This window comes from Nyctereutes procyonoides, unplaced genomic scaffold (assembly GCF_905146905.1).
Source record: "Nyctereutes procyonoides isolate TBG_1078 unplaced genomic scaffold, NYPRO_anot_genome, whole genome shotgun sequence".
NCBI classification, from domain to species: domain Eukaryota; kingdom Metazoa; phylum Chordata; class Mammalia; order Carnivora; family Canidae; genus Nyctereutes; species Nyctereutes procyonoides.
In genome coordinates this window covers 25,324,948-25,342,856 of record NW_026575142.1, presented here as the reverse complement: position 1 = coordinate 25,342,856, position 17,909 = coordinate 25,324,948, and the positions used below count along the sequence as shown (strand labels likewise).

General features: G+C 41.0%; 1 protein-coding gene across 6 annotated transcripts in view; it reads right to left on the bottom strand.

The window, feature by feature from the left end:
• The window catches only part of ITGB6 (integrin subunit beta 6), a 127,288-nt gene that overhangs the window by 71,557 nt on the left and 37,822 nt on the right, over positions 1–17,909 (bottom strand). Inside the window, exons 2-7 of one of the 6 annotated variants that reach the window (XM_055307929.1) lie at positions 3,993–4,113; positions 2,527–2,608; positions 1,992–2,044; positions 1,579–1,806; positions 1,396–1,471; positions 574–653 (exon numbers count right to left, since the gene is read on the bottom strand). In XM_055307929.1, the coding sequence (XP_055163904.1) occupies positions 574–653; positions 1,396–1,471; positions 1,579–1,623 (201 nt within the window). In that variant the 5' untranslated portion in view covers positions 1,624–1,806; positions 1,992–2,044; positions 2,527–2,608; positions 3,993–4,113. Of the gene's footprint in view, positions 1–573; positions 654–1,395; positions 1,472–1,578; positions 1,807–1,991; positions 2,045–2,526; positions 2,609–3,992; positions 4,114–17,909 lie in introns of those variants that run through there. The other 5 variants (XM_055307932.1, XM_055307930.1, XM_055307931.1 and 2 more) reach the window with 5 other exon arrangements.

Sequence of the window (17,909 nt, the reverse complement as noted above, 5' to 3'; positions counted from 1 at the left end):
TTTCAGTTTGATCAGATAAGGAATGTCTGCTTGGGGCTTTGTCATCAGTATGGACGGAGTCACCAAGCTCATGAAAGCTTAATTTTTAAAAGAACTGGATACTGTATGAACAGTAAAGTTTTTCCCCAAACCTAGAAGACTTCTCTTAGAACCTAACAGTGGTTCCGAATGGGTCCTGGTTTCCAGATGGACTACAACTGTGATATTGAAGTCCAATGTATATTTAGCTTCAAAAAATACCATCTCCATGATCTCTGATTACTCAGAACCTTGGCATTTGACATGTAACCAGTTAGAAGTGACTTTAATGTAAGAGGAGGAATCAAGTTAAATAAAGGATCCCGAGTTAGGTATTTTACACAATGATTTGACATTCGTTTACCTCCGCTAGTTGTTTTTGGAAGTAATCGCATGAATGACACTGTGACCCTCTAATGCTTCCATTTTTCCTTTCTTAATTTGTTTCCCTCCTATTCCCCACAGAGAGCAGGACACTGTTAGAACTACTGTTGGTGGAATCAACACATACACATAACTGAAGTTTCTACAAACACATTGAGGTTGTTTGTTTACCTCCTGAGAACACCAGGCACACTGAGGTCCAATGAGTAAGCAGTCTTCACAGGTTTCTGCACCTCCCATGGCACAGCCACCTGTGTTTAAACCCAGCAAGACACAAGGGGTTCAGCACACTCTCAGGCATTTCATTTATGAGAAAGAAATACAGTTCTTAAAGTTCTTGAATGAAGCAACATCAGAGATGATTTTAGCTTTCAAAGATCAGTCCTTAAAATGTTAGCCACTCACTAAAACGTTCATATTTGACATCTGTCACATTGGGAATATGTGTCTTTTTATCCAAAAGTGATCATTCTTTTTTTTTTCTTAAAACATAAAAATATCTCAGCATTCAGAAACTTAAGGTCATTCATTATATTTATTATCCTCATTCACTATCACCCATTTTAAGTTTTAAAAACAAGTAACCAGTAAAAAATGCTCCTCTCTGAAACATATGATTTTTTATTTTTAAAATAAGTTCTTCTTTCTCAAGCTTATTCCTCTTGAGTGGAAGACCTTGTCAATAGAACAGCTAGAAAAGTTACCAAGATGGTTGTCACTAAGGTATTAAGGAGCCCTATTGTGCAGTAAAGCTGTTTAATTCTCCTCATTAAGATGCCCAAGCAACCTTTGTATTTGTTTACCTGAAGCCTAGAGCATTTGCTGTGGGAACAGCCCTGACTCTGCCTGTAATTTGTTAAAGTGTTCGGTCAATGGCAAAAGAGCAATCGAACAGATCAAATAAAAAAATGACTTCAGATCTAGTTTCTGAACCAAATGACAGGCTTGTCAAGCATACCATGAAAGCGATATATCGGAGAGCTTAGGTCTTACCTTGTACGTGATCATTCCTTCCTAGAAATAGAAAGAACAGGCAAAGCAGTTCAAGCCCCATTCGTTTCAGTTCTCGCTGTGCAGACAGATTAAAAAATGAATTACCTTCAGCATTATAAGACCAAAGCTGAACATCGTTAAAGTCTTTCTTTCTTGAGGTGTAAAATGTTAAAGACTACTTACACTGCTTTGAAAAGAAACTTGAGATGTAAATTTAAAAGTTTTCATTAAGACTGAAATGAAAACAGGCTACCTGGACAGGTAAAGAAGGAAAGCTGTGTTTAAAAGCAACTTCAACATGATTTACTTCCTTGTTCTCCTTATAAGGAAGGCAGGTGTACAATCACCAAGAAGGTGGGGATATTCATTCAGTAGAAATTTTTGTGTAAGTTCTCTTAGTCTCTCTGCACCCTAGAGAAAGTTAATACCTTTAGTAAAATATTGATCAATAAAATGTCAAAAGAGAGATGGAAATATAATCTAAAGTTGTTCCTAAAAGAATTTTAATTTAATAGCAACAGTAAAGGTGATAAATAAAATACAAACATAGAAGTTATATGTAAGGAGGGTTTTAAAAATGAGCCAAAGGAAGATACCTGAGATTTCTGTATTCCATTGTTAGATCCTTTGCAGAAAATTGAAATGAACTCTGAAAAATAAAAATCATTTTATAATTAAAATAGAAGGCAGGCTAAGGAAAGCAAAACACTGTGCTCCCTTGCTTTTCAAACCGGGTGAGAGGTATTTTTCCGCGAGTATAGAATTCTTCATTAAAAAGTGATATTGGAAATAAATATAACGTATGAAAATGAAATTAGAGCCAGATTATATAATTTCACAACAACAACGATGGAAACAGACACGGTGGTGCCTAGGGTGCGGCATCCCTCTGGATAAGGACCAAGAGCTCTTCTCCCTGTCCCAGCCTCTAGCTCACTGCTTGGCACACAGCAGGTACTTACTTGTTAAAAGGAAGAGTGACCAATTTAAAATAGATACAATCTATGGCTAAATTCATGAGGTCGATTATATATTTTTCTCAATGTATTCAGGAGAGTGTTTGGGGATTTGTAAAACCTGAAAGCAGGTAAGAATCAAATATTCGCTTTGTTACTCTCTAAACTCTCTGACCTTGGACAGGCTTCTTTGTGGCTGGGCATATGTCCTGGGAGATTATCTTTTAAAGGTGTATTTCTAGACAAGCATGCGAATCCTGTGGAGAGAGGAAAAACTAATTATAGACTGCTCAGGTTCTTCTCAGAAAGCTATGTTCAATTTTGAACTCCATCATACACAAGAACATGAAAGAACATGGAAAGAATCCTGGAGAGAGAAACCAGAATTATTAAAGAGCTGAAAGATACGGCTTTTGGGAGAAAAATACAGTTGTATGAAATCAGTGGATTTTAGCTTAAAGACGAAAGATTAAGGCACTAATATATCTGTGCCCCTGATATCATCTCCATATTTGTATCTCATATTAGCTGTTATTCATTCATTCATTCATTCATTCATTCAACCGATTCTTATTGTGCATCTACGCTGTGCCAGGTATTGTTCTAGAAGCAGAGGATATGTCAGCGAACAAAGCCAAATTCTTAACTCATGAAGCATATATTCTAAGCTACTGCTTAAAATCAGGTGGTAATAAAAGTGAAGAAAAATGATAAAGCTAGGTAAAAGGAAAGAGGGATAGAGAGGGTGTGTTATTTTATTTAGGATTGCCAGGGATGAGTTCTCTGCTCAGTTGACATCTGAAAGAGCCCTGACTTGGGCAACAAAGTGCAAAAGCCCGGAGACAGCTTCATGCTCAGCATTTTCAAAGACAGTGAGCAAGGAGGGAGGGGAAGGGTAGCATATGAGGTCAGATTTAGCTGCAGAGGTCAGAGCGTATGTAGTCTTGACCTCGAATTTTATTCTAAATGTGTTTGGAATATCATTGGAAGGTTGACAGCAGAATAATATTATTTAATTTACATTTTAAAAGAAATACTCTGGCTGCCATGGAGGTTAGAATGTATGGGGCAAGATTAGAAGGTAGGAGGCCGATTAGAAAATTATGGCAGGGGATCCCTGGGTGGCGCAGCGGTTTAGTGCCTGCCTTTGGCCCAGGGCGCGATCCTGGAGACCCGGGATCGAATCCCACGTCGGGCTCCCGGTGCATGGAGCCTGCTTCTCCCTCTGCCTGTGTCTCTGCCTCTCTCTCTCTCTCTGTGACTATCATACATAAAAAAAAAAAAAAGAAAAGAAACTTCCTCTTGTGGGTTTCTTATAAAAAAAAAAGAAAGAAATTCATGGCAGTTGTCTAGGACAGAGATGAGGTGGTTGAGACTAGGATGTTGGTGATATAGATGGATAGCAGTGGTCAGATACAGGTTGTAATTTGAAAACAGAATAGGCTTCTGGAATATTGGTGTGGATATGGAAGAAAGACATTTTTGGCTTGAGCAACTGAATATATAATACTCTCTCCTAAGAGGGGTTACCCTGGGGCAAGCTCAGTTTTCATGTGGAGAATGGGACTCAAAAATATGTTATGCTCTAGACTTCTAGAAGATAAAATGGAATGGCTGGTGGCTCAATGGTTGAGCATCTACCTTCTGCTCAGGTCGTGATCCTGGGATCCCACGTTGGGCTCCCCACGAAGAGCCTGCTACTCCCTCTGCGTATGTCTCTGCCTCTCTCTCTCTGTTTCTCTCATGAATTAATAAATAAAATCTAAAAAAAAAAGAAGATTAAAGACTTCTAGAAGATAACCAAGTGAAGATGTCACATAGGCAATATGATATCGGAGTCTGGAAGTAGGGGCAGTGAGGAAGTGCAAATGTAAATTTGGGATCATTAACATGGATTTAAAGATAAGAGGCTGAATGAGATTCCAAGGAAGGGAGTGTAGATAAGGAGGAGCTCTGACAACCAAGCCCTGAAGTCTGCCAATATCTAGAAGTCAGGACGACGAGAGCCAGTAGAGGAAGCTGCCATCTGAAGAACACTCCTGGCTGAAAATAAGCCTCTTTATTGGAGACAGTTCTTCAAGTAGCTCTCACATTTCTGCACATCTTGTAAGCAGAGAAACGACCGCCTTTGTTCTAGATTCTCTTTTCAAGGAGGTTTGTAAAGTGAACAGTCTTTGAAGGTAGAGATATGGTCTGTCTGTAGGGCTAAGAACAAATTACTTACAGTTTTACAAGACAGAGATCATGTCACCTTCCAGAACAGGAGCAGCATCCTTATTGCCCATTATAAGGGATTCAGTTATCCTAAACCCGGGGCTCCTTTCTTCTAACACAGGACATCACATACGCAGGTGCCACCTCTTCCCCTTTGTGTCACCTTGTGGGAGTAGACCTTGGGGAACTGGTGGAAGAAAATGCTGTCCCTCTGGTGCCTGCTATTGCTGTAAATTACAGAATCCTTTATCTCTGACTTAGGCTCCTCCTGTATCTATCAGCATCCATGAATCTGTGATGAGCTAACTTGTTAGCCTGCAAGGAAAATCTCAAGCCCTTCACAGTTCTTGACAACTTTCTGCTTGAAATTCACTTTTTTCTATAGGCTGAACATGCAACTGTCAAGTGCCATTTTGGAAGATAAGATCTTACACCGCCACAAGACTGCCTAACGTCCCTGAAGTACCCTGGACTGACCAGTGTGGCTGTGGTCACCAAGTTGTCTGTCTGTCAACTGACCTCTCTGGCAAAACACTGTCAGGTGCTTCGGATGAGCTGGGATCAAGGATGGCTGGCTGCACAACTCTGGATGTGACCACTTCCTAGAAACTTCTAAGGTTCTAGCTGCCACTGAAAATCTCTTCTTCCTGGGAATACAATCAGACTACCTCTCCCAGCCTGTCTTGCAGATGAAAGAATTACAAAGACTAGCTCTTGCCAACAGAATATGAGTGGGAGCTGTATACGCCAGGTCAGGACCATCTTCTTGTCCCTCTGCCAACTGGGTGCAGGCATCAGCAGCTAGGTCCTAGAGGAATTCCAGATGCTCAATTTGCCCCGTGTTTAAATTGAGGGCCCTGGACCATAGCACGTATAGACCTCCCTCCCAGTTCTTAAAATCATAATTGCCTGCTTTATTTATTCTGTCTCCAATTGCAGCCCCTCGATGTCCATGACCTCCCCTACGTGCCATAAATGCTGCACGGAGGCCCCTGCCTTCACCTCATTCCTCTCACTGGCTACCTCAGCTCACCGCCAGTTCTCCGAGGAGACCCACAGGAGGACGTCGTGGTCTCTCCAGGCCTCTTCCTGCAGACTTTCTCCAGGACAACCCTTCTTATCCTGCTTTTAATTGCCTAATACTTGCTTCTTTTGCCCATGAGGCTGGGAGCTCCTTTAAGGCACTTGCTTATTCAACCAGTATTTATTGAATTCTTACTACCTATTAGGCAGGGACTGTGTCTTAATTGTCTTCATAATCCCAGCCAACAGCATAAGCCTGGTGCTTTGCAGGTAGTCAGTTAATATTCATGAAGTAAACGGATGAGTTTTATGTCCTTATTGTCTAGAAGTTCACCTCCTACAAGCAGGCACTCCATAGATATTGAATAAATCGATAAGTGAATCAATGAATGTTTCTGGAAACTACATAATGCAGTTAGAAGAAGGAGAAGGTGTCCCTTGCTTGGGTCATGAGGACAGCTGAGGAAAAGCTTAAAAGGCAGGGAGAAAAAAATACTTAAGAGGAAATATCAAGCAAAACAATGCTACAAGAAAGCGTCCATCCACTCTTTTCACCTTGGCACCACTCTGAAAATTTGTGACAGACTGCAAGGTATAGAGAAAACATTCTTGCTTGCTGAAGATGTGGTGCCTGGTACCTCCTCCTGCAAAGTACCCATCCTCTGTACCCCTGTGAAGGGAGGTACACCAGGTTGGAGGGAACATGATGCATCAGGAGCAGATCGATCGTCAGGGGGAACTGGCAGCTATGGAGAGGTACAAGAAGGAAGAGGCCCAAGGCAGAAGAAAGCTATAATGAGCAGATGAGGTGGTGAATCGAGAGTATCATAGTCAAAGTAGCAGAGAAGGGACCCTGAGCCACATGAACAGGGCACCAGAGTCAAGTTGGCAAACTCACTCTGTCAAGAAGAAAGGAGCATGGTCCAGGCTACAGATCCCAAATGCCCTTCCAGATTGAATCTCTCTGAGGCCTGGCTCTTCCTGGGTCTCCCAGAATCCTGTCTGTTTTAGGGCAATGTGTATCCTTATAACCAGTTCCTATTACTTGCAGGAAGTCAAGGGAGTCTATATTCTTTAAAATCACGAGGTCCTATCATACCACGTACATTTTTATAAAGGCTGGTCAGACTCACAGATAGAATTATACTGTCCTGATTGCTCACGCCCCCAGCCTGGGAACTCTGACTCCCTCCAGGAGTCTGACCTTCTTCAAAGGGTCTGAGTTGGGGCGTCGGTGGACTAACACAGCTCAGGGAAGCCCTCCTGCACTCTGTCCTTCAACGAGGCTTTGCTTCTGAGATTTAGCAACGGGCTGTCTTCAGCAGAGCCCTGGCTTCAGGAAGCCATGTGAACCCATCTGACTCACTGTAATTGGCTTGGATCTCTCCTGACATAGCCACTCATCAACATCAGAGAATGTTAGCTGGCGAGCCGCAGGGCACCTCAAAACACTCCTGAGTATCAGAACTGGCTGGTATCCAATTCAAACCCTGGGGAACTAGTGAAGACTGCTGGTTTGGGGGATGGTCTTGCTGTTACCAGCTTTATTTCAAGTACCAATAACAAGTCTACCTCTAGTTGTCTTTCTTTCTTTTCTTTTCTTTTCCCTTTCTTTTTTTTTTTTTTTACTAGTTGTCTCTCTAAGAAAATGTTTCATAGTGAGTAGCTAAAAGAAAAGAATGGAAATGAATGCTTTGTCTTAGGCTCTGGCCCTGATGTGGCTGTGTGTGTGCTATACTGCAGGGGAGGTCGTTTGCAGCATCCTGTGGCTGACTTACGGATGTGTAGGATTTGGGAAGTATGGATACCTTTGTAGCCACTTCAAATATGACACCTCCATACTTTAAGACTTTCCAAAAAATTCTTTTAAAGAAGATATGGGCCAGTCTCCTGTCATCCAAGTGAATAATGCTCACAATGTATTAAGTGCTAGAGAAAGTTTTTGTGGCCTAGGCCCTACATTCTAGTCTGGAGTTCACTTTATCTATTGTGGTAACATATACATAACATAAAATTTATCACTGTAACTGTTTTTAAGTGTAAACTGTTGGCATTAAGTATATCACTTCGTTGTGTGACTTTCACCACTGTCCTCCAGAATTTTTATCACCCTAAACTGAAACTTTGTACCCATTAAACAATAACTTCCTGTGTCCCTGGCCCCTGCCAACCACCACTCATTCTTTCTATCTCTATGAATTTGACTATTCGAGGTAACTTGCCATAAATAGAATTATACCATAAAGCCTTTTATGTATAGCTTACTTCATTTAGCATAATGTTTATGAGGCTCACCCACATGCTTTAGAATTTCATTTTTCTTTCAGAAATAATATTCCATTGTGTGGATAAAGCACATTTTGTTTGCTCAACTGCTCATGGCCATTTGAGTTGTTTGTACCTTTTGGCTATTGTGAATAATGATGCTGTGTGGACATGGATTTGAGTCTGGAGCTCCCTTTTTGAAGTCTTCATGATGCTCATGATGGGAGGAAGTTGGGTAAAGTGGGAAGAACTTGCATTTTGTATGTAGTGAGACCTGGGTTCAAATAGTAGCCCCACTGTATTGTTGAGGATAACATTGATCTCTGAGCACTTCCTAGTCTAAGAGATGGTGATAATATCCACTTTTCAAGATTATGGTGAAGATTAATTATATCATTCTGGGGTGAATCTAGTTGTGAAAGGCCTAAAGATTATATGATTTGGGGTGCCCCCTTTAAGAAAAGGAATGCAGGGGCACTCCTGGGTGGCTCAGTTGGTTAAGGGTCCAACTCTTGATTCTGGCTCAGGTCATGAGATTGAGCCCCACATCAGGCTCTGTGCTCAGTGGGGAGTCAGCTTGAGATTCTCTCTCTCCCTCGTCCTCCCCTTCCCCTCACTCACATGTATGTGCTCTTTCTCTCTCTCTCTCAAATAAATAAATAACTCTTAGAAAAAAAAAGAAAAGGAATGCAGATTTCGAAATAAATTAGACATGAAAGTGTCTATTTAGTTAAAATGAGAAGGAAAGAAAAAAAAAACAGGACAAACTATGGAAGACTTGGAAATTCTAGTCCCATTCTTCTTGATATCTCCTTAGGCAGTTCACAGGAAATGCTTCCTGATGGTTATCTGGCTTCCCGTCCTCATTTGGAGCTGCCTGCAGCCCTCAGCTACTCCCAGACACCTGCACAAGGTGGGAAGTGGGCTGAGCCTTCATCCCTTTCGTGGCCAACTCCACCCTGATTTCACTCAGGGTTCATGTTTACTGTAGTTACTGTTACATTGAGCTCTTCCCATTTGCCAGGCACTGTTAAACATTTGGCATTATTTCATTGTCTTATTTCATTCTCCTAATACTCCTATGAGTAGGAACTGTTTTATTTCCATTTACCAGGTGAGGAGACTGAGGAGACTGAGGGCACTGACACTGTACACTGCCCAGTGTCACAGAGCTAGCTGCTCAGGCAGCAGAGCCTTGGAGACGGAATGCTCCCTCCAACTTCAGCTTAGCATCCCCAGGCAAACTGCCTCCCGATAGATAAAAGATGTTCATAGAATCATCAAGCAGCTGTCAGCAAGTAGTGAAATTCTCCAAGGAGCTTTAGACATGTCTGCCTCTCAATCTCTAGACTCTGTGTTCCAGCTCTAGCTCTGTATCCAGCTGTCTTCCTTTCGGTTTATTTTGTTGTTCATCTTGTGGATGATTCACTGCCAAAAATGAGACAGAAATGTGGTCCTGGATCACACAATCCTTTTTTATTCTTTCTCTGATTGAAGTCTGGTACAAATCACTTAAAAAACAAATGAAACAAAGCGTGTTGCCTGCCCCTTTGGGGGAAGGTGACACCGCTTGCAGGAGCCAAGCCTGGCATTGAGTCCAGGAGAGGGCGGTCACAGGCATGTCCTGTAGCCAGGAAATGATTCAGGATTAACTCAGGACTATATTTGGTCCTCCAGATACAGTCGCTCTCCACCCAACTTTGCAGTTAAAGGAAGGTAGTTCTTATGGGCCAAGTCCGATGTACATCTTGTCTGTTAGACCTGCCTGAGAGACTCATTCACTTCAGATTTGGGAAATTATTTTGAAGTCTAAAAGAACTGAGATCCTTCTGCATTTTAGTTTGTAGAAAAATCCCAAAGACAAGATTTTTCATAAAATATCGGTGAATATGAGTTTATCCTAACTGGACTCAAGAGCTCTCTTTGTGGCCCTATTTTCCTACCTATGAAGGGAATGGTACGCCACGCCAAGAAGTCCATGTGAGCACACAGACTGCAAAGTGATTTGCTCATTCACAGCTTGCAAAACTGCTAAGCATTTGTTTTTCTTTTCTTTTTAAAAGATAATTCAAATGGTCTGACCAGAGGTTAGGATTCCGTGGTTTTAAGCAGCTATTTTTCTCTGATGAGCACCATGTCTTACTTCTGGGGCTGCAATGGGCAGTGGCATTACTGGTAAAAATTGACTCTGATTCATTCATTCATTCATTCATTCACTCACTTACTCATTCAGCAAATATCTATTTAGATCCTACTGTGTTCCAAGCACTGTTCTGGAAATACAGCATTGATTAAAACTGACAAAGTCTCTCCCTTATGGAGCTTACGTTCCTGGGAGAGATGGACAATAAACCCACAAAGATGTCAAACAGTGATGCACGCTAAGAAAAATGAAGAATGGTAAGAGGTCAGAAAATGACTGAGGTGGGGCGGCCAGAGAAGTCTCTGGTAAGATGGCATTAGGCATCACCCTGGGGAAGTAAAGGAAGGAGACACATGGCTCTCCGAGGAAGATCAAGTATAAGATCCTGGGCAGCAGTACTTGGGAACAGACACGGTGGCTGGTGAGATTGGGTTGGACAAAGTTTGTGAGCATGAGGAGATAATAGGGGACAGACCAGAGGGGCAAAGGGCAGTGGGGAGCTTGTCACGTGAGCCTTGTAGGCCATGGGCGGGACTCTGGATTTGTATTCTAAGAAAGGAGGGAAGTTTTTATGGGGTTTTGTGGGACATGACATAGCTTATGTTTTGAGAGGTTCACTGTAAGCAGACAAGGATGGAAGCAGGGAGGCTACTTCAGTAGTTGAGGCCAGAGATGATGAAAGTGCAGACAAGGAATGTAGGGAGAAGTGATTAGATTCTGGACATACTTTCACGATAGACAGGATTTACAAATGGGATTCATGTAGGGAAGGAGAGAAATCAAGGGCTGAAGGAAGACATCAAGAATAATGGAGGTCTCTACTTGCTAACCCCACCATCATCAATAGGTTTCTCCATATGTCATAGAGATATCAGATAATGTCTGTTCCCAGTAAGAGTCACAGTCAGTTCTAGTTGGCTCTTATAACCTGTGGAGTCATGTGGAATCATAACTGTGCAGAAGGTGTTCTTTGGTAGAACAGGAAGGATCAGAACTATGCAAGCAAGTGTTCCATGGTGAGACTGTCTACACACTTGTATTGTTAACGTTCCTTCAACTGGTGAAGGTCCAATTAGCTGGCATCTCTGTTCTTTAATTCCCCACGTCTTGGCATTTGAGGAGCAAAAGAAAGCCTGGAAAATCCCCATGGTCCCACAGTCCTCTCTAGCTGCACAGGTAAACAATTGGGGTGAGTTTCAATAGGAAAAGAATCGACCCTGAGTTTTTAAAAATACATTCCTCGTGAGGCCACTGTAAGAAGGGCATATCTTAATTTTTAAAAAGTCTTGCAAAGTAGGGATCCCTGGGTGGCGCAGCGGTTTGGCGCTTGCCTTTGGCCCAGGGCGCGATCCTGGAGACCCGGGATCGGATCCCACATTGGGCTCCCGGTGCATGGAACCTGCTTCTCCCTCTGCCTATGTCTCTGCCTCTCTCTATCTCTCTGTGACTATCATACATAAATAAAAATTAAAAAAAAATTCTTGCAAAGTGAAAACATTTCAGACTTCTTTTGACCTTGAAGATGTAATTTATGTAGCTGCAACAGTAGAGAAGATTTTTATTTTCTAAAAAGCTGGGAGAAATGGTCACCAAGGATTATATTTAAGGATCTCCTTGAGGAGATCCATGGAGGATTTACTTTCACCTCCCATTTTATGGATTTTTCTGATTGTTGCTGATACCTACTCACTGAATCCTACCAGTAAGTTTATGCAAAGTCAAATAGGAAGAGGGATTGAGCATCATCAAATGCTCTAACCATTGACAAGACTAACCAATAAATCACTCTAGCAAGGTATTCAAAATGTCATTAACCTGGTAATGTCTCAAGAATTGGAAAAGGAAGGGCCCCTGAGTGTCTCAGTTGGTTAAGCAGCTGCCTTTGGTACAATTCCAGGGTTTTGAGATAGAGCCCCACATTGGACTTCCTGCTCAACTGAGAGTCTGCTTCTCCCTCTTCCTCCCCCCAACTTCTGCTCTCTCTCAGATAAATAAAATAAAATAATCTTTTAAAATAGGAACTGGAAAAAGGAGAAAGAACAAAAGCCTTTAGTAGTAATAATGGGACTTCATCAAGATAAAAAGCTTTTGCACAGCAAAGGAAACAGTCAACAAAACCAAAAGGCAACCCACAAAATGGGAGAAGATATCAGATAAAGGGCTAGTGTCCAAAATCTATAAAGAACTCAAATTCAACACCCAGAGAGCAAATAATCCAATCAAGAAGCGGGAAGAAGACATGGATGGACATTTCTCCAAAGAAGAAATACAAATGGCCAACAGATACATGGAAAACTGCTCAATATCACTGGTCATCAGGGAAATACAAATCAAAACCACAATGAGATACCACCTCACCCTAGTCAGAATGGCTAAAATTAACAAGTTAGAAAATAACAGGTGTTGATGAGGATGCAGAGAAAGGGGAACCCTCTTACACTATTGGTGGGAATGCAAGCTGGTGCAGCCACTCTGGAAAACAGTCTGGAGGTTCCTCAAAAAGTTGAAAATAAAACTACCCTGTGACCCAGAAATTGCACTACTGGGTATTTACCACAAAGATACAAATGTAGTGACCTGAGGGAGCACCTGCACTCCAATGTCCACACTAGCCAAACTATGGAAAGAGCCCAGATGTCCATTGACAGAAGAATGGATAAAGAAGATGTGATAGATAGATAGATATAAATATATAATGTATATTGTATAAATATGCACATATATAATATATACATATATACATATTTACATGATATACATATATAATATACATATACATATATACATATAATATACATAAATATACATATATAATATATATGTATATATGTATATTTATACAATATACATTATATATTATATACATTGTATATATGTATATATACATGTATATTATATATACAAATATATAATGTATAATGTATAAATAAATATATAAATATACATATATAAATATATATATGACTATTACTCAGCCATCAAAAAAATGAAATCTTCCCTTTGCAACGACATGGATGGAACTAAAGGATATTATGCTAAGGGAAATAAGTCAATCAGAGAAAGACAACTATCATGATCTCACTCATATATGGAATTTAAGAAACAAAACAGAGGATCATAGGGGAAGAGAGGAAAATATGAAACAAGATGAAATCAGAGAGGGAGATGAACCATAAGAGACTCTTAATCCTAGGAAACAAACTGAGAGCTGCTGGAGTTGTGGGGGGGATGGGGTAACTGAGTGATGGACATTAAGGAGGGCACGTGTCATAATGAGCACTGGGTGTTATACAAGACTGATGAATCACTGACCTCTACCTCTGAAAACAATAATACATTATATGTTAATTAATTGAATTTAAATAAAAAAAATTTTTAAAGGCTTTTTTTTTTTTAATTCATGAGAGACACAGGCAGAGGGAGAAGCAGGCTCCATGCAGGGAGCCTGAAGCGGGACTCAATTCTGGGACTCCAGGATCACGCCCTGGGCCGAAGACAGGTTCTAACTCCTGAACCACCCAGGGATCCCCCTAAAAGCTTTAAAAGCAAATTTAGCTGGCATGTGAATTAAAGACGGTATGTTGGATTTTTACACAGCAGAAGCAATGAATCTATATATTGCTGGGCATGATGACTTTCAGACAAAATGTGTCTCCAGTGAGCTGTCAGGCGTGAGGGACTTTGAGGAAGAGTGAAAACCTACGCCTGTCCTGCAACCTGTTGTCTCAAAATTACTCTGCGTGAAGCTGTGCTGGCAGATAGTCCCTTCCCTGGTCAGACAGCCGAGGAGAGTATACCAGGGTCTTTACTGATGTCTAGGGTAGCAGAGGGCTCAACAGTAGTTTCAAACATTTTTTTAAGTAGTGAATAATTTTCTTCTCATCAAGGAGTTCAAAGTTTTAAAGTACCAACCGAAACACATATAATGAAAGTTTTTTGATAGAAGAAAATTTGTGTTAGTTGCAAATATTTTGAGAGAGTTTTTGGTTTTTGGCAAATATTTCTATACATTGATAAAATTATGACATCTTGAGCATTAATAGAGTAACGCCCCAAAGCATGGAAAAGGCCATTGTTGGCCCTGGTCTCAGTCCAGACCTTGGTGGATTACTGGATATTTGTTGCACAGAGTAAATTAATTTTGAAATGGCTTAGGGTCTAAACTTTAGGCAGTCAAGGATTAGGAAGACAGGATTTAAATGTTACCCAATAGAATGATGTATTTTTTTTGTGCGTCACTGCAGGAAGAGCACTGAATAAAGTATGGACTTCAGATCACAATAATGTATTAATATTATCTTCCAAAATCTGTTCTGAAGAGAGCTGTTAATGCTTGCCTTGATGGTGAAATGTTCCTATGGTTTAGTTAATACGAGGATCAAATCTCCCGTATCAGAAATCACAATGCTCATTAACCTATTAAACACTTTAAGGTGCCCCACAGTGAAGAAAATTGCTTACCTTTGTTTAACAATTTATAAAACCAATTAAACAAAAAAATGATTTGCTTAGGGAAAGTTTTTTTCTTCATGTACTTATTAGCATTCCTAGATCCATTTCCACTAATAGTTTCAGAAGTGCTAGAAGAAAGAATGGCGATATTCAAAGTTTTTTGAAATTTTACCTAGGCTGCTGTCAGGGAGACCCAGAATCAAACTTAAAAATTGTAGCCAGATTTCCAGAGAAAATCCGGGTGTGAATTTGCTTCCTGCTGCATTTTGAATGCATCATCTAATTTAAAGACCTTTCAAGATGGGTTTTCCTGGAGAAAATTCTCTTTCTCAGGGGAGTCCAAAGAGCAAGTCCATTTAGATGATAGTTCAGGTAAAGAACATGGGGTTAGTGACAACTCATAAATCTCTAAACTCAGACCCAGGCCTTGACCTTGGTAATTTAAAGTATTCTTTGTACCGAACGACCTAGTCTGGTTTCCCTTGTGAAACACTGCACGTTACTTCTCTATGACACAGAGGACCCCCACTATGGCTTGTATCCAACCTTTGCAGATTTCTTGTTCGTACAGCATTCCATCCTCAAGCTCTCGTCTACGTACCCATCAGCCTGTCTTGAGTGCAGAAGGTCTAGAAGAGTAGTTCCCTTTAAGACAACAGCATTTTCTTCTTTGGGTAGAAAGCATTGCTTTAGGTGAGAAAGTATGCAACATTTTGTTCCAAATTTGCTGTCCTTCCAACTATCTCAGACCCTTAAGATATGGGGCTTCAGGTGAGGTGGGAATGATCTGCTTGAATCTGGTTGTCCTTCCTTGACACCATTATTCTCCTAGGAAACCTCACTTCTTACAGTGGTCAGTTTTATGTCATTCTGTAGCAATAAAAATGTTCTGGGGCAGCCCCGGTGGCCCAGCAGTTTAGCGCCACCTTCAGCCTGGGGTGTGATCCTGGAGCCTGCTTCTCCCTCTGCCTGTGTCTCTGCCTCTCCCTCTCTCTCTCTGTGTGTCTGTCATGAATAAATAAAATAAAATAAAAAAATTTTAAAAATGTTCTTCCATTGGGATGAGAATCTACACAAACATATAAGAAGTGAATAATTTGTCTACCCTGTGGAGTGTCAACATAGCAAAGGAAGAGTCACTATAACTCGGTCTGCTTGATTTTCCAAGAAAAGGGTAAAATGTGATATAGTGCTTTTAAAACATGGAAACCAGTGACAGATTTTTTTAACACGTGAAGACACGTTTCAAAGCTATATTTGCAGGTATTTTTTTTCTTGTTCTCAGATAAACAAGCTGGATTGTTCCTTTGAACTGCATGCAGATAGTAGGATGGTTCTCAGAAATCAGTCTCACAATCTAAAAACCAAGAAATACTGAGGTATAAGAGAATGTTTAGTGACTTCATTGGCTTCACCCAGCTTTGTAGTGAGACAAAACTAGACAAGTTTCCTCTATGATATAGCACCATATTAGTTTTGAAAAAAATTATTTAGCCTGTTACATGGAACACGGAAAACATAATTACCACGGTCTTGATACTAATCCTAAAACAATAATAGCAAACGATGGCCCTTACAATGTGCCAGGCACTGTTCTAAATCTTGTTTCAAGGTACTCTGAGGTAAGGTACTGATGTTCTCCCATTTTAAAAAAACTAATTTAATTTAATTTGATATTTTAGAACAGTTTAGATTGATTAGTTCAGAGGGTTCCCATATGCCTCACACCCAGGCATTCTCTATCAGTAACATCTTAAATTATTATGGATGCATTTGTTACAATAATAAACCCATATTAATACATTATTATTATCTGAAGTCCATATTTTATTCAGATTTACTGAAGGTTTACTTAATGTCCTCTTTCTGTTCAAGAACCGCATACAGGAAACCACATCAAACCTGTTGTTATATCTCCTTAGGCTCTTGAGTTCTCCCCATTATATGAAAGAAAAAAAAATGTGGCACAGTGAGAGGTAAAATACCTGGCCTGTGGTCTCATAGTTACTAAGTGGAAAAGTTGGCCTCAAACCCGGGCAGTCTGATTCCAGTCATGGGATTAACCCTTGTACTGAATTATTGTTACCCTAATAGGATTATTTCAACTTGAATTACTTAGTTATGTGTCTGGTCAGGCAGCAGAGGGGTAAGCATACCTGACCCAGGTCCTAGCTAGTTAGTGACTGGCCACAGTTGCATGGACAGTTTTCAACAGGAGAGCAATAGTCCCCGATTCTCAGAGCCTTGAGTAGATCCTAGAGGAAACCAGGTAGCTGGAAACAATAGGAATTTATTTCCTCACAGATTTCACAGGGAACCAGAAATCTGATATCAAGGTGTTGGTAGGGTTGACTTCTGGAGGCTTTGTGGGAGAATCCATTCCACGATTCTCTCCTAGCTTGTGGTAGCTGACAGCACTCCTTGGCCTTCCTTGAGTTAGTGACTCACCGCTCCCACACCTCCTCTGCACGCAGCTTTCTCCTCTGTGTTCTCCTCTGTCTGTATCATCCCCTCTTCTTGTAAGGACACTTGTCATTGATTTAGGGCCCACCAGAATTCGTCCAGGATGATCTCATCCCAAGATCCTTAACTTCTCTGCAAAAGCTCTTTCCAAATAAGATCACATTCACAGATTCTAAGTAGACCCATCTTCTGGGGCAGCCACCATTTAACGCACTACAGGGGCTGGGAAGGCACGCAGGGTTGTGAGCATTACAAAATTACATATGATACCTGACACATGGTAGGCATACTTTAAAAGTAATAGCCATTTTTATTATTCTTTTGTATAACATGAGGCCCCCCGACATGCAAGTGTTAAATTGGGTAAAAGTCTCAGCTGAAATAAATGCATTCATCTGTGTCTGGTTTACAACCATTACTGACCTTAACAATTGCTTGACATCATGGTTGTCTTAGTTTCTAACACTTGGTCCTGCCAGGAACTTCACAAGACTGTGTGAGTTCAGCTTTCTTTCTTTCCTAGGGGGGAGGGTGGAGGGGGCACCCTCAATCAACACTTTTAGCTAATGACTCTTGTCAGAAACACAAAAAGACTTTAGGCTTACAAATAATTTCCTCATCAAGAGAATTATGAGCCAGAATCTTGATGAATAAATTTCCTGTCCATTGCCCATGCTGATAGACATACAGCAGAAAAAAACAGCTGGGCAGCCTCAGCTGTTTCTCTGCCCTTTGGTTACCCTCTGTGGTCACTGGATGTGGCCGCCCCATTCTGATCTGGATCTTTATCTCAGGGATGGAGTTAAGGCTCACTGCTGAGTTTTCAACACCCATCCCACTTCTCCCCCTCTGCTCTGCATTTCTGTTCCACCCACTCCCCACACTGTCTCCTGCGGTCACTTCCTGGCGGCCACAACCCTCTGAGCTGGCTTCAGGAAAATTCCTTCTGCATTTGTCAGAAAGCCGTAGAGTCTCAGAACATTAGGACAGAAAGGACC